Raw genomic sequence first — 22,688 nt, forward strand, 5'->3', positions numbered from 1 at the left:
CACGGACATGAGGTCTCTGTGGATCTTCCAGGCCGGCCCAGCTACCAGCCGAATGGAGATGAGCGAGCAACCCCAGGCACGACATGGAGGAAAAGAACCATCCAGCTGGGCCCTGCCTGAAGTCCTGGATCACAGACTTGTAAACAAATAAGACGAAATACAACGTGACCAAAGAATCATGAAGGAAAAGGTCAATGAATTAACTCCATAAAATGTCTGGCAAAAAGTACCACCAATAAAGGCACCACCAGTAAGAATCTACACTCTTAAGATTTCTTGCAAATCAGAAAAAAAAAAAAAAAAAAAGGAAGCCTCAACAGAAAAATGGACCAAGGAAAGTACAGTGCAACTCAACTACGAAGAAAGAAAACAGCCAGTGAATATTCAAAAAGATGCTTGCCTCTTTAAATCAGAGAAAGTCAAATCTCTATTTCTATAACTATCTCTATATATTCGAGACCATAAATTCATACTGATACCTCCACTTACAACTCAACGACATGTTTTCTTCTAGCCTTCCTGCTTTCTATATTTGTGCCTGCCTTCTCCGGCTCCCATTATCCTCTTTATACCTACTTATGTGCTCAGATCCCTGGATGTAACCAATACCCCAAGCACAGGGAGATTTTCTTCTGCCTGATGCTAATGTCTCCTGCCTGGAGGCCCCTGGTCGGGAGCTTCATCCACTCTTAATGGAAGTTAAAGTGGATACAACCTTCCTGGATTGGCAATATATATTTTTAAAAAGCATTTTATTTTGAAATAGTTTAAGACACACAAGAAGTTGCAAAAATAGAAAGAGGGTTCCTGTGACCCTCCCCCCAGCTTGCCCCAAGAGTGTCACCCACAACCACGGCACATTGTCAAGGCCGGGAAACTGATACTGGCATAATATTTTTAACTCAAATGCAGACTTTACTCAGATTTCATCAGTTTTTACATATACTCTCTGCGTTTACTTTTGTTTTCTTTAATGCCAATATATTTTTTAAATGTAATGTAATATCCAATAAATCTACTTGTAACTATTTCCTTAGGAAATAATAGAAAGTATACTTAGATGTATGTACAAGAACTCTCATTAAAGGGTTACGTCATCAGAGCAAAAATGGGAGGGGGGAATAAAAGTCTATTAGTAAGCGCCTGGTTAAATCAGGCTTCATTCAGATAACTAAACACTATTTAGCAGCCAAAACAAGAAGAAATAGATTTGTACAGTCTGCGCATATAAATGACAGAAAGATATCTATAACATATTGTTGAATGAAAAATTAAGAACAGTATATAGAATATAAATCGATTTTTATAGAATACAAACATGCACAGAAAAATCTGGAAAGACACCGTCAAAAGCATTAAAAGCAGTTATTACGGGGGGAGGGGCGTTAGAATGCAAAGGCAGGTGCACTGTCTATGTTTTAATCCTGTATCTATTTTGTAAATGCCATTTATTTTCCTTAATTAAATATTCAGAAACCAGCAGAAAGTGTTTCCTCTTGAAAAATCACTTTGAAACAAGATAATTCCTTTGTAGCTTCCTGCAGCTTTTTTCTCCAGAGCACAATAACTCAACCTGTCAAATGACAGCCCACTGAAGTATACTTTGCTCCTTAAATCTTCAAACACTGAAAAGCAAATGCTGTTGATTCTTGATTATCACTCAGAGTCTCTGAATCACAAACTAAAAGGAAACAAACTACTGTACTTTTCAATAGATGTGGCTCATCAGCCTAGAGAAAATTTCACTCTTGCATAATGGTTATTAAAAATGGCTGACATTAATACGTTTAAAGTCAGAAAAAGATTTCTTTCTTTCTTTCTTTCTTTTTTTCTGTGCTGGGAAAGACTGGCCCTGAGCTAACATCCGTGCTCATCTTCCTCTACTTTATACGTGGGACGCCACCACAGCATGGCTTGATGAGCAGTGGGTTGGTCCACACCCGGGACGCGAACCTGTGAACAAACCCCAGGCTGCCAAAGTGGAGTGCGTGGAACTTAATCACTATGCCACCAGGCTGGCCCGTTTTTTGTTTTAAAACAGCTAAGATCAGTTAAGAAACAATGCCAAGAACTGAACAACTTAATGTTTCTACCTCAGCAGGTACTTGGAAGAAACAAAACTCCAAAATGTTCCTTATCTGCTACAAGTGCTACAACAATCCTACTTGGGGAACACGGTGCCCCTTCTCTTTAATCAAAATTGTTCTCGACACCTTTTGGTGTAAAAGTTTTCACGAGGAAAACAGAATGGAGATCAGTCCAGCTCACAGTCAACAGCTCCCATCCAGGCAGGCGATTCCACCACGGGACCTGCTGCCATTTCTGGGCGTCACACACAGACCTAAGCCTTTGCTTTTTATCCAGCTTCCACTGGAGTGGGCTCCCTAAGGGCCGAGCTCTCGTTTCTCCTGTTCACCACGGTCTCACGATTGAATCAACACTGACACACAGTAGGCCCTTCATAAACGTGTGTGGACAGTAAGGCAACCACTGAGAGGAGGGACACGGGATGTGCTGAGCCTTCACGGATGTCCCTGTGGCCCCCAAAGGCACCCAACCACTGCTGGGCGCGATCGCTCCTCTGGTTAGAAGAATCTCCAGTGGGCGCCCTTCCTCCTCGGCAAACTCAAGGCGTCAGCGTCCAGAACCTGCTCCCAACTCACTCACTCAAACTAAATGCTCAAAACCATCTTGTCACAAGCGTGTGCACACACATACCCATCCACCCCCATCCACTCTCCCTATCCACTTTATAACTGACCATTTGAGGAATGTCTCCCGTATTTCCGTCTCAGCTCCTGCAGCTTCCTTTAGATAATCTAGTCATCTGTCATTTGCTCAGTACGTTTAATAATAGATAGAATACTTCCACATAGACTATCTCACCCAATTATCTAAATTTTTCTTTTTCTTTTTTTAAAGGGAATGCCAATGGTATTGCAATTCCAGCAATTTCCAAAGTGTTTGTGGTTTTTTTTTAAAAGGTATGCTTTTGTGGTGAGGAAGATTGGCCCTGAGCTAACATCTGTTGCCAATCTTCCTCTTTTTTTTCTTTTCTCCCCAAAGCCCCAGTACATAGTTGCATATTCTAGTTGTACGTCCTTCTAGTTGTTCTGTGTGGGTCGCCACCACAGCATGGCCTGATAAGTGGTGTTAGGTCCGCACCCAGGATCCGAACCGGCAACCCAGGTCACCAAAGCAGAGTGCGCAAAGTTAACCACTCAGCCACAGGGACGGCCCATCGAAAGTTTTTTGAAGAAAGGAGTGATGTCTATTTCGCCAAAACAGAAATTAACAGGAATAAAGTTCAGTAAACTCACCGAAGTCCACAGAGCTCAGCAAAGATGGTCTGAACACTGACTGACTGCTCCCAGCTCCCCTCTATCAACCGCCCCTCCACTCAAGTCTGACGGATCACTCAAGCCCCAGATCAGATGCCACCTCCTCCATGCAGTGTTCCCAGATTGCACAAAGTCTGGTCTCCTCTTCCCTCAGGATTTCTTAGCTGTTCACACTGGATCCTTGCAGTATCAGTGAAATCATTCTCGTATTACTTCCATCCTTAGATCTCTCTCCCCTGGGTCATGACTTCTATCCTGTCAAGAACTATGTTTTTCATCTGTGTTTTTTCCTCAGTATTGAGTAGGAGCACAATGTGGGTTCTCTGAATTTGAAAGGATGAGGGGGATGTGCACGGTTTGGGACGGTGGCATGGAATTAAAAGCCTTTACCCCCACGTCTATGTGCTCTGGAGCATTGTTATTTTCACTATTAACAACTTATTTATTCATTCTACAACTTTATTGGCATCCACTTGACAAATAAACATTGTACATCTTTCAGGTGCACGAGAAGGTTTGACATACACATTGTGAAATGAAGACCACAGGCAAGCGCATGACCACACCCACCACCTCACGCAGTTACAGCTCTTTTTTGTGGTAAGAACACTGAAGATCAACTCTCTCAGCAAATTTCAGGTACGCAATACAGTTTTGTCGACCACAGTCACCGTGCTGCACATGAGATCTCCGGAACTTTCTCACCCAGCGTAACTGAACCTCTGCACTCTTTGGCCAACATCTCTGCGTCTCCCCCACCCTCGGCCCCTCGCAAGTGCCACTCTACTCTCCACTTTCGTGACTTTGACATTTTTAGATTCCACATGTAAGTGAGACTGGGCCACATTTGTCTTTCTGTGTCTGGCTTCTTTCACTTAACATAATGTCCTTCTGGAGCATTTAAAAATTATCCTTTTTGTTCACTGGGACCACATGGGACCCAGAGCAGAGGAAGGAGATGAGCAGAGCCGTTACGAGGTGACCTGTCCACTTCACAGCAAGCCCATGGTCAAAGCAGACCCAGGACCATTTGCCATTTGCTCACCTGTAAATAGAGGTGACCACACACCCCCTTCTCAACTTGGGGGGTCCTTGAGGCAACACAACAAAGCTTCCAGTCAAGGCACAGAATTATCGCTGAACTCAATTCTCGAAGCTTTGCCTTTGGGGTGTGCCAGCTGGAAGCTCTCTGTCTCCGTGAGGACCTTCAGAAAGTTAACTCTAACAGGCACCCCATCAGGGGACTGGTCCTTCTTCGGTGTGTTTCTTTCTCAGTGCCCGCAGGAGACACAGGACAGAGCTCACATTTCAGCTCAACGGCCGTGACACACAGGGCCCACGTGGAGGCCCTGAAGTTTCTTAATTATTGATTCAAGCGGACATTGATCAATAATTCAACCAATCCTCATCCAACTAGAAAGCTGAAGGTTCCGTCTGATTTACTCAGAGGTCCTCCGGACCAGAGGGTCTCACTAGTTCTCATGCCCAAGAAAATTCTCTCTCCCATCCCACACCACCATCTATGAATAATTCTCAGTTTCCTCAAAAGCGCAGGACAGACCCTCCACCACGGGGGTCGCCAACTCATCAACAACCCGCCCGGCTCTGAATGTTCAGACTGACAGGGGATGGGTGAGGCTCTACCACCCCCTTGGCAGGATTTTTTTTTTTTTTGCTGGGAAAGATTCGCCCTGAGTTAACATATGTTGCCAATCTTCCTCTCTTTTTTTTCCTCCCCAAAGCCCCAAGCATGGTTGTATATTCTAGTTCTAAGTCCTTCTAGTTCTTCCATTTGAGCTGCCGCCACAACATGACTACTGACAGACGAGTGGTGTGGCTTCACACCCAGGAACCGAACCCGAGCCACCGAAGCAGAGTGCACCGAACTTCAACCACTAGGCCACCAGGGCTGGCTCACAGGACTTTTGGTCTCAGTCCCTGAAGGCAGGGAGGGCTCAGAGTCACCTGAAGACCTTCGCTGGCCCAGCTACTTCCAGGGTGGGAGCCACTGAACTCTCTCAGGTGATGTCTCAATACGGCTCCTTCCTGGGCCAGCTCACTGGACTAATGCCCGTCACTCATTCAAAGCCAAGACTTGGGCTCCCTGGATTTTCCTCCCTGCCAGGGCCCTCATCAACATCCCTCAGGCCCAAACAAGGTACCTGTGCATCTTCTGATATCGATTAAAACTAACTAGGCACATTCAGATTGGAGACGTGTGGTAGCCGGCCTCCAAGATGGCCTCAGGACCCCTGCCTCCTGGTATGCACACCCTTGGGTCGTCTTTGACCGCATGGTACCAGGGTGGGTCTGTGGGACCAGCAGATTACAGAGGACGTGACGGTGTGTCACTGCCGGGGTCAGATGTTAAAAGTCTCTGGCTTCCATCTTGGTTGGGTGCAATTAAGCGCTCTCTCTCTCTCTCTCTTTTTCTCAGATCATTTGCTCTGGGAGAAAGAGGTCTATGTGGTGTGGAGGCCTCTCGCCAACAGCCACATGAGTGACCTTGCAAGCGAGTCCTCCCACCCAGAGAAGCCTTCCGGAGGCAGCAGCCCCAGCCTTATCACAACCTTGCCAGACCCTGAGCACCAGAAACAGCCAGCCGAGCTGCTCCTGGTTCCTGACCCTCGGAAACTGTGTGAGACAATCAATGTTGGCCGCTTTCAGCTGCTAAGTTTGGGGCACACGATCACAGATAACCAATACAAGAAGGAGGGTGCGTGTGCTTTTCCCACGCAGCCTTGCAACACATGGAAAGTGCACTTCTGTCTGTGAGAACTAACTCGGCTTTCTCCCCAGTGCCTCACACAGGCCCTCACGCTGGCGAGGCAATCAATAAATATGTGATGGAAGTAAACACTCTAACAACAGATTGCTAACTCAGGTGTACAACGCACTAGAAAATGGCAAAAGGACCATTACGATTCCCAGAAAACACCCAAAGTCATCAGCTTAGCACAAAACGTCAATGGCCATGTCAAGGCAAGCCTTACCTGTAGTTCCAATAATGCTGTGAATGTAAAGTTACATTTGCATAACTCACGCTAAAACTCACGCGCGTGTGTACAAGGAATCATACATACAAACACTGACAGCGGTGCTATTTGTAACAGCAAAAAAATGAACACTAAACATCCGTTAAAAGTGAACCCATAAAGCCTGTGGCATACGTAGAAATCAAAATCTGGGCACTAGGTGTGCACGTTGGCATCAGAATGTCACGGCTCCCAGGCCCTCACAGTGGACAGACAGGGAATATGTGTGCATATGTCTGTGCACACACACACACACACCCATAGGCACCTCTCCACATATGTCTACACCCGTGTCTACTGAAAACCATGAGCCACGTCAACGCCTCCTTTCCCACTGCACACCACAAAGTGCATTCCAGGGTTTTCTCTTTCCGTGTCTGACAGCGAGAACCCTGGCTCGCTGGACCCTCAGTGTATTTACTTACCTGATCAACCCCCTGTAGGGAACTAATCTCCCACATCCATTGTCACTGCCTCTCCCACATACAGGTTCCTCGGCCCCCGGCCTCTGCCACCCCCCTGCCAGGGTCCTCCTTGCTCTGCTTGGGATCTGACTCTGGAGACGAGGCGGCCTCTTCACGGCCTCACTCTCGTGCCACTCGGACTCGGGCTCCGTGTGGGTGCCCTTGACATCCTGCGTGGGCTCTGATACCCCACGCCGGGCTACCCTCATGCGTGGATGCCCTCCGCCTGCTTGAGCTGTGACATGGCATACCAGCAAGCGTCCCCGTCCCCGACATGGGTGCACGTCTCACCTGCTCCAGCTCCGACAGCCTACACTGGACCGCCCTTTGCATGGACACCATCGCTGCACCTGGGCTGCCCACACTGGGGTCTCCCCTCCTTCTCACCCACTCTAGCCCTGTCACCCCAAAACAGATTCCCTCCCTTGTACAGACACTTGCCTCACCCACTTGGGCTCTGAATCCCCGTGCCAAGCTGCCATCCCGTGCAGATGCCCTCCTCACCCTGCTTGGCCAGTGACGCCCTCCACACCCTGATCAGCCTGTGACACCCACAGCAGGCCACCCATCCTCAACGGCAGATGCCTCCCGAACTCGGCCCCACCTAGGGCCTCCCGGATTGAACTGCTCAGGAAGGGGAAGGTGAAATTCTAATTTAAACTTTTTAAGAGATTAAATGTTTTCAAAGAATATCTGTTGTAGGAAAACTCTCTAAATGGTTAATTTCTTAACTTTAAAATGCATTGTACAAAAGTATGAAAATACAGATAAGTAAATGAACACAGAAAGTCACTTGGAATGTAACTTACAGATGATCTTTGTAAACTGGAATATTTATAATCTTCTAGTATATTTTCTACACACACACAAACAACATCCCTTTTTTAAAAAGTGACCATTTCTAAACGCTAGCTACTCAACATACATTATAAATACCTTTTTATGTCGGTAAGTATGCCTTCTTATATCAATAGCTACAGTGTTTTCGATTTCATGGTCTAACCATAATTCATTTACACCTCCTCTTACATCGCACACTTAGCGTATTTCCAATTGCTTGTTCTCAAACAGAGCTGTGAGCTGCTGGCCGATGGGGAAGCAGCATTCTAAGGCCTTCTGATACAGGGTGTCAAATTCCTCCAGACAGAGTAGTGATGGTGAAGGTGGCAGGTTCATTGGGGTAAATTCACAGCATTCCCCAGGTCCGTGGCCAGACAGGGCTCCAGGGCTTGTCCTTATGTCAGTGGAGCGTCGAGGAAATACAATGTATAGTGTGTAAATGCTAGAAGCCTACCGGTTAGGAGGGACCAACAGGCCCCGAAACGCTGCAAAGAGAGCTGGGGCAGCCTCCCCAGCATAGAGGGCTGCGCGGTGGGGCCTGGGTGGCAGCAAGCTCTGGGTGTCCCAGCAGAACCTCCACTCACCTGCGCACAGGCCCTCAGGGACCCTGGCGGCTTCTCGTCCTGCTCTTCCATGCTCTCCTCCAGGCGGGCAGGGGCCCGAGGTCCTGAGCTGCAAGGAGAAGCCTGAGTACAGCATCATCGTGCAGGACCACCATGGCGCCCCCTCCCTGGATAAGTCTCTGCTCCCAGGATGCGCTCCCCATGGCAAGCGTGCTTCTAGAAGCTTCTGCTCAGACTCCTGCCCGAATAGCCATGCATGCACATGTAGTCCCTCTCCCAGGCCGAGACTCGGCAGCTCCAACCCGGGTCCTCCACTATCCGGGCCTCAGGGCCACTTACCCGTGAGCCAACCTCACGCCCAAAGGCGGCCTTCCGCCCACCCCCAAAATCGGCAGCACAAATCAGACCCTCCCTACCCCCCTGGGTCCTGGGACGCCCACAAACACCCAGCACATAGAGGATCCCCTAGTGTGCACCCCTTCCCCTCAAGCTGAATCTGCAGCCCCAAACCAGCACCGCTTCCTAGGGCAAGCAGCCGGCTGGGGGATTACGGCCCAGAAGCCCCCTCCCTAACTAGACGCACGAAGCTCAGAGCTCGAGACACAGCCCCACCCTCCCCGGGTCTCCCCTCCCCTTCACCAGCCCTGAGCCTGCAGATACCCCTCGCGGTCTGCCTCCCACTTCCCGCTCAAACAGCCAAGCACATGCACACAGCTCCAGGCACCCAGGACCTGTCCCTCCACCGTCCTGGGGTCCGCTGGCCCCGACCAGAACAGCGCCAGCCAAGATTCCCACCCCCAAACCCTCCTGGGCCCTGAATTTGTAGCTCTGACCTGGTCCCTCCACCAACCTGGATGTCGTCAGGCCTAAAACGGCAACTGAGCCCAGGACTGGGGGCCTTGTGACACATACCAGCACATGCCAGCCAAGGGCAGCCTGTCTCAGGCAGGCCCAGAATGTATACCTCTGGAGCTCAGCTGTCTTTGTACCGACTAGATGTTTCTGAGCTTGAGACAAAACAGCCCCTGGGAAATGCCACCCTACACACTCCACTCCTGCTCTCTCTCTTCCTCTTACCCGCTCCCTCACTCCCAGTGGACTCTCACTCAAATAGTATCGTGTGGGCTCACAATGCAGCCGTACCAGACCCTGCACCCAAACCCAGTTTCCTCCACAGGCCACTACTTGAGCCACACCTGTCCAGGTTGCTGCCTAAGTACCCTCCTGGGCCCCTCAGGGAGATCCTGTCCTTCCACTAACCTGGCCATCACCCAGCGGTGATGAGGGCACCGTCTGCACAAAGACCCCAGCACCCTCTGTCTAAGACCCACCTCCAGGACAAATGCTGTGTGTGTGTGGCACAGAGGGCCCTGGGGCAGCCCTACCCTCTGCAGTGCAGTCTGCAGCTGCTCCCTCCACCCACCTGGGCATCCCCCGGCAGTACCAGGGTCCTAGGACTGCCCACGTCTCACCATCCTGCCCGGATACCAGTGCACGTGTGGAGTACAGCTGGAGTAGCCTCGGCTCTCCCAAGACGGGAACCCGCAGCTCCAAACTGGGGCCCCAGACTCTACTCCAGCAGCCACCGCACAGGGGCCACCCACCCAGGTTCTCCCTCCTAGTGACATATCCACGCACACACAGGGCAGGTTCACGCCAAGAACCGGCATCCAGGACCTGGGCTCTCTGCCCGTCCTGCTCCTGAGATGAGAAGCTGCATCCCCACTCTGGGCCTCAACCCACCTGGGACACCACAGGCACCCACAAGCCCCCGTGAAGGTTGTGGGGTCACCTGCCCCACAGCCTGCTTGCCATCAGCACACCCAAACACTGGCTGGAGCACAGAGCTCCAGAATCAGCCCCAGGACCAGGGCACTCACCAGCCTGGGGGGTCTCAAGCTCCTGACAGGGCAGCTCCCACCGCAAGTGGGCCCTTTCGCTTCCTCCTGCCCAAACATGAGCCCCCGGGTGACAGACAGAGGACAGACCCTTCCAGGTCCAGAGCTGCAGCCCAGACTCTGTCCCTCTCCCAACCTGGGCATTGTCATGCCTGCAAGCAGAGCAAACTCTGACAAAGGTCCCGGGAACGCCTACTTCATCCTCACGCCGGCAGCATCCTGCTTCCTCCCCAAACAGCAGTGATGGCAGCTGCTGCAGCTCTGTCCTTCCCGCTCTCGTGGTCTGCACCTCCACCGCAGCGTCTCCACCAGACTTGAATGCCCTGGGGCTCTGCCCTATGCTCCCTGGCTCCCAGGATGATCCCTCGGAGCCCCTGCTTCGCATCCAGACACCCCCAGCACGTGCAGGCAGTGCTCCGCCTAGAACCTGCCTCTGGGCCCCGGTCCCGCCTTCATCCTGGGCGTCTGCAGTCCATCAGCGACTCCTACTGAGGGTCTGCTGAAGGAGCACTGCCTCTCCCGGGGCAAGAATGTGCAACTCCAGCCTGGTCTCTCCTCTACCTGCAGGGTGCCCGAAGGCCTGCGAGAAGAGCGGCGTCTGCTCCAGGATCCCGGCTGCCCAGAATATCGCCTCCTGCCTCGTCCTTCCTACTCAAAGGCCTGCTCAAGGGGATGGGGACAGTGGCGCAGAGCATCTCCTGCAGGGACCAGAATCTGCAGCTGAGCACTCCCTCAGCCCGGTCGTCCTCAGGCCCTCCATTAAACAGGCGCGGCATTGGAAGAGGGGGAGGCGAGGATCTCCCCCGCACCCATGCACTTGACCTGTCGCCCACCACGGTGGGCACCCTCAGGCCCGGGACCAGAGCACCACGTGACCCAGCACCGCGCACGCGCGCAAAGCACAGCCCCGGCAGCTGCAGCTGCACGAGAACCCCCACCAACTTCGGGGACCCGAAGCTGAAGCGCCGCCCGCGCAGGTCCCAGATCTCCCACCCACACTCCCCAACCCAGCTTCCCGCCTAGACCCTGCGCATGCGCGCAGGGGGCTCCCAGCGCCGCCCCGCCCCTCACCAACCTGGGCGTCCGCGCGGCCCGGCCTGTCCCAGCCTCCGTGCCCGGCGCGTCTCTGCGGCAGGACGAGCGCGGCTCAAGCAAGCCCTGCTCCGATTCTGCAAACGACAGACTCGGGCTAAGCGTGTTCGCTCCACCCCCCAACTCGGCATCCGCAGCGCCGCTCGAGTTAAGCTCCAAAGGGCCGAGGCGCGCGGCGACAGCCAGCGTCCGCGCGCAGGACAATGGCTGCGCTTCTGGCCGAACCCGGAAGTGCTTTGGGGCTCGGCGAGCGGGAACTACAATTCCCAGAAGCCTTCGCGGCGCGGGCGGTGAGGAGGCGGGGCTCCAGCTCCACGCGGGCCGTGGGTGCGGGGATGCGGCTGGATGGGGAGCGGGCGTCAGGTCCGGGTGTCCCCGGGGGGAGGAGCGGGACCCACAGGCGGAGACCGGGGTCCCGATGCGTGGGGAGTGGCTGAGTTGGGGAAGGCTGGCCTCGGGCCCCGCTTGACGCCCGCGACTGGCCCTGACATGGGATCCGGAGGGGAACGGCGGGGACCCCTCCCGGGCGCCTGCTGCCTTGTCGGACGCTTGGCCTGCACCGTCTCCTTTGGTCCTTAAGGCACACCTGTGATAGTTGCGACAAACCCCTTTTCCAGTCCCGTCACTTCCTATCAAGCCCTTCGAGAATCTGATATGTTTTTGCAGTTAATAATAATAGCAAAATAACCAGAATCCTTCTGTTTTTTAAATCTTCTTCTTTCTCTGCCTGTAAGGCCTTTAGGATCTGTACCCTACCCCTCCCTTTTTGTCTTTGCCTTCGTCTCCTGACCGTTTTCCTGGCTAAGCTCCAGCCACGCTGGCCTTTCCTCCTTCTCTAACTCTAGCAGGCTCCCACCTCAGGACCTTTGCATGTGCTGTTCGTGCTGCCTGGCCTGCTCCTCCTCTGAGGATTCCAGCTGGCTCTCACCGTCTGGTCTTTAGGCAGGTGTCACCTTCCCATGAGACATTCCCCCACCAACCCTTGGAAACTTGCAAACCAACCCTTCACTCCCCACCTACTCCTGTCTCCCTCCTCCTCTTTATTTTTTCTATAGAGAAGTTTTCACTAACACACTCAATTTTTTAGATACGTATTTGGTCTGTTATCTATCTGCCTTCATGGCTAGACTGTCAACTCTGTAAGCAAAAGGATTTGTATCCGTTTTGATCACTGCTGTCTCCGCAGCACCCAGGGTACCTGGCATGTAATAGGTGCTCAATAAATATTGGGTTTTTTGTTTTTTTTTTAAGAAACAAAGGTTCCTGGCCTTATGTTAAATGCTTTAACATCTCGCTAACCAGCACACTCGCCCTGTGAGCAAATTGTGATGTTTATTTCCACTTCTCCAGGGAGGATGCTGCAAATTGGAGCCCTGTTGTATGAAAATACAGTATTTTAAAGGTTTTTTAACAATGTCAAAGCACTCCTGTAGTTTTTCTCATATAAATCCTGACTTTAACAACAACAACAAATTATTGCTATTTGACATGTAATCTGTGCCCCCAACATTTCTTATAATTGGTTATTGTAGTTGATTTTTTAAAAATATTTATTTTTGGGGGCCAGCCCCGTGGTCTAATGGTTAAGTTTGCATGCTCCACTTCAGTGGCCTGGGTTTGTGGGTTCGGTTCCCGGGCACAGACCTACACCACTCGTCAGCCATGCTGTGGTGGCAACCCACATACAAAGAAGAGGAAGATTGGCACAGATGTTAGCTCAGGGCTAATTTTCCTCAAGCAAAAAAAGAGGAAGATTGGCAACAGACGTTAGCTCACGGCCAATCTTCCTCAGCAAAAAAATATTTATTTATTTATTTTGTATCTGGTTAACCTACTGAAATGTCATGAATACCTCTGGTATCCATTTTATCCTCTTGGCTTTTCTAGTGAGACAGTCATCTACAGATAATTTCATTTCTTGTTTACCAGTATTTTTAGCCAGATAGTCCCTTTCATATGGGATTGTGTTGGCTGCCATTTGCAAAATAATGTCAGTAAAAGTGGCATTCTTGTTTGTGTTCTCTTTTAACTGGCATGCCTCTGATGTTTGAGGGTTAAATACAATGTTAGGTTTTAAGTTGAAGTGGGTAGCTGATTTTTTTTTTTTAATTTTTACTATACAAATTTCAAACAAAAGAGTAGAGAGACTCGTTTAATTACCCCCAATTGGCCTATCATGCAACTTAGACAATTTTCCACTCCATCGTGTGTCATCTGTACCCCCACCTGTGCTTTGCACTCTCCTCATCGCCCAGTGATTTGGAAGCGAAGCCTACACATGATTTCACCTGTAAACATTTCAGTGTCTGTCTGATAGATAAGGACTGGCATTAGGTACAAAGAATACAAAATTCCTATTATTAGTGGACGTCATTACAAACCAGAAGACCCAAGAGAATTAACTAAGAGAAATTAACGTCAAGGAGAGTTTACAAAGTCATTGAATATGAAACGAATAATAGTGGACGTTTATGTAACATGCTGCGCCAGGCGCTGTTGTATAGCCTTATAAAGATTTCTCATTCAGTCCTCGTAGCGGCTCTTAGGAGGTTGCACTGTTATTTCCATTTTACAGAAGCTGAAACTGAAGCCCAGAAATGTTAAGTAAATTACCCTAGATTGTATTCTAAGGGCAGAACTGGGAGTTGGGTCCAAGAAGCTGGATTCCAGAGTCCGTGCTCTGAATTTCTAGATTATATTGCCGTTTGCCTACACGTCAATATCTTCGTCTACATCAGCACTGCTAAGTTTGCAAACAAGACAGCTAAGTTCATGTTTATTCATAATAGAAGCCAAAAAAAAAAAAAAAGAAGAAGAAGAAACCTTAAAAATCCTGCAAGACAGATAAAAGACATAGAAATGCCATATTGCTGGCTGTGTTGCAGAGATGTCCAGGCTTGCAGATCGATCAACAGATTGAGTCCAAATACAACAAAAGCACAAGGGGATGCCGTGAGCGTTCGCTCGTCCTCCTTTTTCTCTGTTCACCTGTTTTTGTTGTTATAGTTTTCCTCTAAGATATTCAGACGTTAAAGCATTGGTAATACGTAATTTAAGACTGACTGTGTCTTTTGTCTGGTCTTTGTATTTTTCTTTCAAAATGAACAAGACGGTGCCGATTCCAGGAGCACTCGAATCCTGACCTGACCCTAGTATTACAGGGACTTCAGAACAGCTCCTGCTGAGACACGGCAGCTCCTTCTAGAAAGATGCCCATTCCGCCCAGAGCTTCCCTCTGTCAGTTGTTTGGGGATTGACTGAGGCCCAAGTTTCATACTCAGCTCCTGCTGGCCTGGAGTTGGGGAAGGTCTGAACCTCTACTGAAGAGCGAGGAGGTCGTGGACCCATTTGTTCTAAATGCTGGAAGATACTAGAGGGAGAATGACTTGTCCCTAGGCTATTGACGGAGACGGGATCCTTGGCAGAGGAGAAAAAAAGGACAGTCCTTTCCCTGTGCTTGATCGTGTCCTCAAACTATTAACGTTGGAGGGACCCAGGGCTTAGCCGTCAGCCCCTGCTCTCCTCTGTCTTCCTCCACTGTCTTTGAGATCTGTAAGGCAAAGCGTTAACTCAACAGGCCAGGATTGCTCACACCCTGAATAGTCCCAAGAAAGGCCTGTTTTCGTGACTAGATCTTGGCCAGCTTCTAGGAACTGAACTCTTGTTCTGTCTGATAAAAGTGTGTTTGCATCCCTGAGGCCTTGAGCCATGCGGTCCCAGTGTGTCCAGATAGTTTATGCAGACAGTGTGATCCGTGGATGACACCTTTCCTTCTGGGCGTCTGGAGCTTCAGTGACCGAGGTCGGTCCTACAGGTAGCATATGCCTATGTGACTGACCCCCTATAAAAACCCTGGACACTCGGGTTGAGGGTGAGCTCCCTGGCTGGCAGCCCTTCACACGTCTTGCCACACGTCATCGCTGGGGGAATTCCCATGTGACTCCACTGAGAAAGACACTTTGAAGCTTGCACCTGCTATGTCCAGACGTCACCCTGTGCACCTCTTCCCTTTCCTGATTTGACTCTCTGTACTTTGCTGTAATAAACCACAACCATGAGTATAATGACTTCTGGGTCCTGTGAATACTTCTAGCAAATCATCAAGCCTGAGGGTGACTTGGAGACCCCCAACACAAGATCTCATCTAGCCCCGTAGCTTTGAATTCCGCTGACAATTCCCAGAAGTGACTCCACAGCTGTGATCTATCTAGACTTTTATGAAAAATTGCCTCCTTGATTCTCAAGTTGATTCTTGACACGTCTAAACCACGTTCTTGATTTCCCTCTCTATCCCAAATTTGCTCCTCTCCCACTGTTGCCTCACAAAATGGCCAGCCAGTGGGCCAGATGCTCTGGCCACAAACCTGGGAGTCATCCTTGACTCCTCACTCTCTCTACCTTCAGCAAATCTCATTCTCACCGTCTCCACCCCTGAATTCCTTGGGATTCTGAGCATCTCGTGCCTACTCCATCCCGGGTGCCTCAGTCCCTCATTTCATTCTATGTTTTCTCCCTTCATCTCTTTTTTGTTTTGTTTTGTTTTTGTTTTTCAAGCGTACATCGTTATATTTTGATTTCTGTATAGATTACATCATGTTCACCACCCAAGGACTAATTACACTCCATCACCACAAACATGTTCCTAATTATCCCTTTCGCCCTCCTCCCTCCCCCCTTCCCCTCTGGTAACCACCAATCCAATCTCTGTTGCCATGTGTTTGCCTTCATTGTTTTTATCTTCTACTTATTAGTGAGATCATACAGTATTTGACTTTCTCCCTCTGACTTATTTCACTCAGCATAATACCCTCAAGGTCCGTCCATGTTGTCACAAATGGCTGGATTCCATCGTTTCTCATGGCTGAGTAGTATTCCATTGTGTATAAACACCACATCTTCTTTATCCATTCGTCCCTTGATGGGCACCTAGATTGCTTCCAAGTCTTGGCTGTTGTGAATAATGCCGTGGTCAACATAGGGGTGCGTGTATCTTTATGTGTGTTTTCATGTTCTTTGGATAAATACCCAGCAGTGGAATAGCCGGATTGTATGATAAATCTATTCGTAATTTTTTGAGAAATCTCCATACTGTTTTCCATAGTGGCTGCACCAATTTGCATTCCCACCAGCAGTGTATGAGAGTTCCCTTCTCTCCACATCCTCTCCAACACTTGTTGCTTCCCATCTTGTTAGTTATAGCCATTCTGTCTCCTGTCATCTCTTAACAGCTCCTTGTTCCTTATCCTCTACCATGATTTGAAAAGACGCTCCTTGACTGACCCATGCAAACGTCCCCCATGCTCATCTGTGGCTGACTCACACTCACCCATCTCCCTGACTGCTGTGTCCGTTGACAGCGTTTGTCCGTCCTCGTGATGCAGCCGTGGCATCCCCAGCTGCTCGGTCTTCCAGCTTGGCCTTCTAATTCTTGGCCACCTTTGCCCTGTTTCTATTGCCTTTAAAGAAACATGAGTCAAAAGCCTAAGATTTGGTGGGAGCCAGAGTCCAGAGCTGAACAACACATTGAAACGGAATGTCACAAGGTGTACAAAGAGAATGGCTGGAACAAAATATGCACGAATAACTGTCATTGAATATATGAGGGAGGGAGACATATTCAATGACATTTATTGGGTGCATGGCTTTTCTAGGACTTTGGGAGAAAGGATCTCTGCTTCCGTCAGAGTGAGGGGTCCATTTGGCAGTAAATGCTGCATTTTGAGTTCACAAGCACCTGTTACACAAAGAGAAAAGGTGAGTTTTCCATTTTCGGGATGGGCCCTCCTGGTCTACCTGCTGTAGCCTCGGGCCCAAAGACTCCGGCACTCTCCTTCCCCACCCTTGGAAATTCCCAAGATCCTCTTCCTTTCTCACTGCCCTTCAGTCCCGCTGGCACCTCTCTCTTTCCTGGGATGGTCCTATATTTCCCCACTGTGGAGGACAGACTCCACAGTGGCCCCCATAATCCCACCTCCTGGTACTCATGCCCTACGTTATCCCCTTCCCTTGGGGGCAGGACCTGTGACTTGAGTCTCACCGATACAATATGGTAAAGGTGATCAGATGTACATGATGGCATGTACACGATTCTGTTACATAAGATCGTGACTTCTGCCCTAGCTTTGTAGAAGCAAGAGGCAATGTTGTGAGCTGCCTATGGAGAGGGCCACGTGGCAAAGGACTAAAGGTGGCCTCCAGCTGACGGCCGGTAGGAAACCGAGGCCCTCATTATGACAGCCTGCGAGGAACTGAATATTGCCAATAACCACGTGAGCTTGGCAGTGGATGCTTCCCCAGGTGAGCCTCGGATGAGACCTGAGCCTTGGCCAACACCTTGATTACAACCCTGCAGAAGCCCCGTCTACCCAGTGTCTGGACTCCTATACCCATGGAAACTGTGAGATAATAGACGTGTGTTGCTTTAAGCCGCTAAGTGTGTGGTAATTCATTATGCAGAAACACATAACTAATACACCCACCTCAGGGCCTTTTCACCTGCCGCCTCTTCCTTGGAACGTTCCACTCCAGATCCTTTGTGTGGCTCACTGCATCCCTCCAGAACATGGCAGACACTGAGTTGGCTGACCTGACATTCGTCCCTATGTCTTCTCCTCCATCTGCTTCTCCTGACGAGGCTGGGAAGGTTAACACCTCACTTTCCCAGCCTCCCTTGCAACAAGGAATACCACGTGACACCATTCTAGCCAAAGAGATATAAGACGATGTTTACTGGGTGAGATTTTTCGGAAGCACCTTTGCTCTACTGACAAAAAGGAACAAATGTGGCTCCCATCCCCAGACCCTGATGAAAGAGGGACTTAAGAGGCTCAGGCTGTACCAGCTCATAGCTGACTGGAGAGCTGGCAAAACTAAACGCAATCCAGACAGCGGCCTGAGCCAACGTGGTTCTCCCCTGGAGAATTTGAACCTGGAAACCCTAAATGGTAGGAGAGGATGTTGTTATATATACTCTGAAGTTATAGGGGGGTAGTGACCAAGAAACTTGCATAGGAATTCAATCTGGATTGAGCAGAATGGAATGAATTCACAGATCAGCAAAAATGAGCAACCACATAAGAGAGAAAAGCTTCGTGATAACATCCAGTCTCCACGAGGCCCACAAGTAATTTCCAAAATTGTGTTATCTGAGATTCCCCAGTGTTCTCCCAATTAATCCCCATTTCATCTGAACTGCTTTCAGAAGGTTTGTCTTTTTCATTAAAAATCCCTAAGAGATATAGGACATTCACATCTGTTGAGAAGGGTTCATCTGTCATTTGGGCTAAAATCATCCACTCTCTAACCTATCCTCTGATCTGCCCTCTGGAATAACAGGGAACACACTTGTCCCTCGACCCCAAGCCAGCACTTCAGATACTAAAATATTGGAGTTCCATGTCCCCAAACGTTCTGTTTTCCAAACCCAACAAAACACTGTCAGTTGGACAGGGATTTGAGCCCCTGTTCTGCCTCCTCCAAGTCTGATGGGTCACTGGCTCCTTCAGAGCATTAGGGTCTAAAGTCCATCCCCGGATGTGGAGTAGTCTGGCTGTCCTGACGACAAGGATGTTATCCCCTGAGTTCTCTAAAGGAATTTCCCTAGTCCACAGAGCTAGGAAGCCATCGCCTGCATCATCTTGACTTGCTATGGGAAGCTCTGCTTATGTCTGGATGAGCTAATAAGTTTCTTCCTCTTGGTTGATGAAATTAATCATACTTCTCTTTTTCATTTGGCCACTGGGAAACTCAAAAACAAATGAGAAGTATAGCGACAGATACTATATAAGTCCAGGATTTTTCCACTTTTTATCCATATCTTGACTTCCTACTATTATTAAAAATATTTTCCTGATTGTGACTCCTATCTCTAATTTAGCACCGTTTTATGGTGTGGTATACAAGCTTGCTGGGAACTGCCTCAAATTCCCCACGGGAGAAATGTAGGTAAATATCATGAAAGAAATGAAGGACTGGAAAGAAAAGGAAACAAATCAGAAGGAGTAGATCGGTTAGCAATGCAACTGAGAGGGATGTGAAAGGCATGAATGGGATGGAGGGAAATGGAATAAAGTAGAACAGAAAGGAAGACAATGGAAATTAAAGGCAGGGATGGAGTGGAATAAAATGGCTTGGCATCCAAAAAAATGTGTATGAAGGGAATAGAATGAAAAGGAAAAGAATGAAGTGCAATAAGATGGAGTGGAAAGGAGAGAAATGAAATGGAGTATCAGATCAGAATGGAAAAGGGTGGAAAGGAAATGAACTGAGTGAAAGGAAAGGAAGGGGCAGAAAGCTGTGAAATGAAAGCTAGAGAAAAGGAATGGAGAAGAAATGACAGAAAAGTAGTATAACAAAGGGAAATCGAGGGAATTAAAGAATAGAAGTGAAGGAATGAAATTGAAAATAATGAAGAGGTGATGGAATGGAATGCGTGGAAGCCAAAATAATGAAATGGAATTGAATGAAACTGATGCAAGAGCATGAAATGAAGGGAATGTAAAAGAAAATGAACAAGAAGGACTGGGGTGAAATGGAAAGGAGTGGAATGAGAGGACTCGAGAATAAGAAGTTGAAGTGTGGAACGGAAAGTGGCAAAGACGAGTGGAATGGAGTGCAATGGAAGAGAATGAAGGGAGCAGGTGGAAATGAAAAGGACGGAGTAGAATGGAATGGAACACAATAGAGTGGAGTGGATTGGAGAGGAGTGAAAAAGGAACAGAATGGAGAACAGAGTGGAAGGGAACGGACAACAGTGAACTAGAGTTGAATGGGAGGGGAAGGGATGGGCAAGGGGAAATAAAGGGGAAAGAAGTACATAGGATGAGCAGAAACTGAATGCAGTGGAATGAAAGGAAAGCCAATCAACCAGAAATGAATGTAAATAGGAACATGGAATAGAAAGGAATGGAGTGGTGGGAAAAATAATGGATTGAAAATGTGGATGGAAAGAACTGAAATAAAATGGGATGGGAGGAAAAGAATGGAAATGAAGTGAAGCGATGGGATGGAAATGGTGTGGACAGGAATAGACTAGAAGGTAGTGGAATGCAGAAGAAATGAATAGGGTGGAATTAAAAGGGAAAAGTAAAAATAGATAAAATGTAATAGAAAGATGTGGGAAAGAATGGAAAGGAATGACATAAGAAAGAGATGAAGGGGCCGGCCCGGTGGCACAGCAGTTAAGTGCGCACATTCCGCTTCGGCGGCCCAGGGTTCACTGGTTCAGATCCCGGGTGCGGACATGCACATCACTCATCAAGCCATGCTGTGGCAGGTATCCCACATTTAAAGTAGAGGAAGATGGGCACAGATGTTAGCTCAGGGCCAGTCTTCCTCAGCAAAAAGAGGAGGATTGGCAGCAGATGTTAGCTCAAGGCCAATCTTCCTCCAAAAAAAAAAAAAAGAGAGAGAGAGAGATGGAAAGGAACACAATAGGATCAAACAGTAGAGTGGGATGGAATGCCAAGGAATGAAATGGAGTGAATACAAAGAGATGAAAAGGAATGGAATGGCAATAAGGGGAATTTTGTGGAAAGAAATCGAATTGGAAGAAATGGAATGGGGAGGAATGGACTGGAATGGAATAAAACTAAATGGAATGGAAAGTAAATGAGTGGAACAGTGTGACAAAGAAAGAAATAGAGTGAAGTTAAAGGAATAGAAGGGAAACGGTGGTTGAAAATAATTGCCATGGAGACATGAGGAATGCAGTGAAATGGAGTGGACTGGAAAAGAACGGAACGAAATGAACCAGAAAATGATAGGATGCAAATGGGTGGAATGGAATTGAAAACATTTTTGCAGGGAAATCCTCTCAATAATTTATCCAACAGACTCTTCAGCAAGGAGGAAAAGGCTGATCGGTGACAGCTCTTGACCTGTCCAAAGGCTCAACGCGGCATGAAAATACCTCATCGTTTGCCTCCATGTTTCCTAGGGTGGAGAACAACAGATGCAACACAGGTTTGCGCAACGGGCTTCCTGGGGCCGTGAGAAGAGCTTGAGGGTGGCTCCTTCTGCAGGTGAACAGAGAGATAAGTTGGGGCCCACAGGCACGATCGCCTTAGAATCACAGCCTAGAAAGTGCCAGCTTGCTCTCTTTACAGAGCCAGAGAAGAAGAGATTCCCGCAGGTTCTTACAAAGAATCAGAAGCGGAAGCAGATGTAGGACCCAGGGCCCCGTCCTTGGCCCAGAACTCTTTCCTTTCACCTGGCTACTCTTGCAACCTCTACTCCAAGACTTCCTTTTCATCCCAGGACATGCTAGGCCAATGCCACCTCCTTGGCAATCCAATTCCAAGCCCTGGAGGTGGAAGGAACACAGAACAGGAGCCAGAGTCCTAGAATCTGAACCAGCTCCCTGGGAGGCCGTGAGCCACGTTATCCCCATCCCTGGTCCTAAAAGGCCCAGTGGAAGATGTAGACAGGATGGTTTCTCAGACTTGTCAAATACAAAATTCTCACGTCGCATTCCCACGGCAGCTTCTTTAAGCAAAGCTGGCAGGGCCAACATTCCTCCTAGATCTGCTCTGGGGGGTCTGGTGGCAGCGTTTGGGGGGAAAAAAAGGAGTGAAGAGGTCATGGGGCTTGGGATGGGGGCCACCCCTGGAGATTCTCAAAAATAGCTTTGGCCTCAGAGGCAGTTATATCCCTTCTGATTGCCAGAGGGGCTCAAGGCTGGGGATTGTCCTATGCAAGAGCAGAAAGACAAGAGAAGAGATGGGAAAGCCAGGGAAGGCCTTGGGATCCCCGGAGAAAGCAGGGGAGGAGATGCAGACAGACCCAAACCAGCACGGGGTGTCCTCAAGAGAACACACCCCACCCCCACCCCAAGATCTGGACCTGGAACAGCCCTGCTGGACTGGGGAAGGGCCAGTGAGGGGAGCAGTGAGGGTCCCTCTGGAGCATCGCCCACGTTTTTGACTCCCACCTGTCCTTGGAGTTTGGGTCTATTGGCATACGCGGGCCGCCACCAGTCTAGAGAAAGTGAATGCCGGCCCAGGGCTGGAGTTAGGAAGAGATAAGGGAGAAAGGACTGTTTTTCTTGGTCACTCCCATTCCCAGGAAGGAGGTGGCAGGAACCTTCCTTCCTTCCTCCCCAGGTCTCTCCATCACATCTCCAGCGAGCTTGACCTGGGAATGTCCTAGAAATCAAGTTCTGAGTTAGATACGGCTGTTGGGTGACACGGATGAGGACAGGAAGTGAAGAGCTAGCCCCAGTTGTGCCAGTGGGTCCTCTGTAGCATGAGTCTATCCCCTCTCCTTCCGGGCCTCGGATTTCCTCTCTGTAAAATTGAGCTGGAGTGGCTCTCTCTGGAGGACTTCCATTTCGTGAGAGCCATCCTTCCAGAATCCTAGGCTGGAGACGGCTAAGATGTTTTATTTCACCTTTGGCCATCTCCCGTCCATCAGTAGAGGGTGCTAGAAGGCACCGTGTTGAGATGGATTATGAGGC

The 22,688-nt window shown here is 49.1% G+C and overlaps 1 protein-coding gene and 1 long non-coding RNA gene across 4 annotated transcripts in view; one reads left to right on the forward strand and one right to left on the reverse strand.

The window, feature by feature from the left end:
- The window catches only part of ZNF180 (zinc finger protein 180), a 29,527-nt gene extending 18,066 nt beyond the window's left edge, over positions 1-11,461 (reverse strand). For 2 of the 3 annotated variants that reach the window (XM_070498478.1, XM_070498479.1), the window contains exons 1-2: positions 11,217-11,350; positions 8,265-8,352 (exon numbers count right to left, since the gene is read on the reverse strand). In XM_070498478.1, coding sequence (XP_070354579.1) covers positions 8,265-8,315 — 51 coding nt within the window. In that variant the 5' untranslated portion in view covers positions 8,316-8,352; positions 11,217-11,350. Of the gene's footprint in view, positions 1-8,264; positions 8,353-11,216 lie in introns of all 3 variants that reach the window. The other variant, XM_014831724.3, reaches the window with a different exon arrangement.
- Positions 11,390-19,085, forward strand: LOC139042141 (uncharacterized). Its single transcript, XR_011498408.1, has 3 exons — positions 11,390-11,523; positions 16,885-16,987; positions 17,354-19,085. It is a non-coding gene; the product is annotated as an uncharacterized lncRNA (long non-coding RNA).
- The last annotated feature ends 3,603 nt before the right edge of the window (positions 19,086-22,688 follow it).

Source organism: Equus asinus, chromosome 26 (genome assembly GCF_041296235.1).
Source record: "Equus asinus isolate D_3611 breed Donkey chromosome 26, EquAss-T2T_v2, whole genome shotgun sequence".
NCBI classification, from domain to species: domain Eukaryota; kingdom Metazoa; phylum Chordata; class Mammalia; order Perissodactyla; family Equidae; genus Equus; species Equus asinus.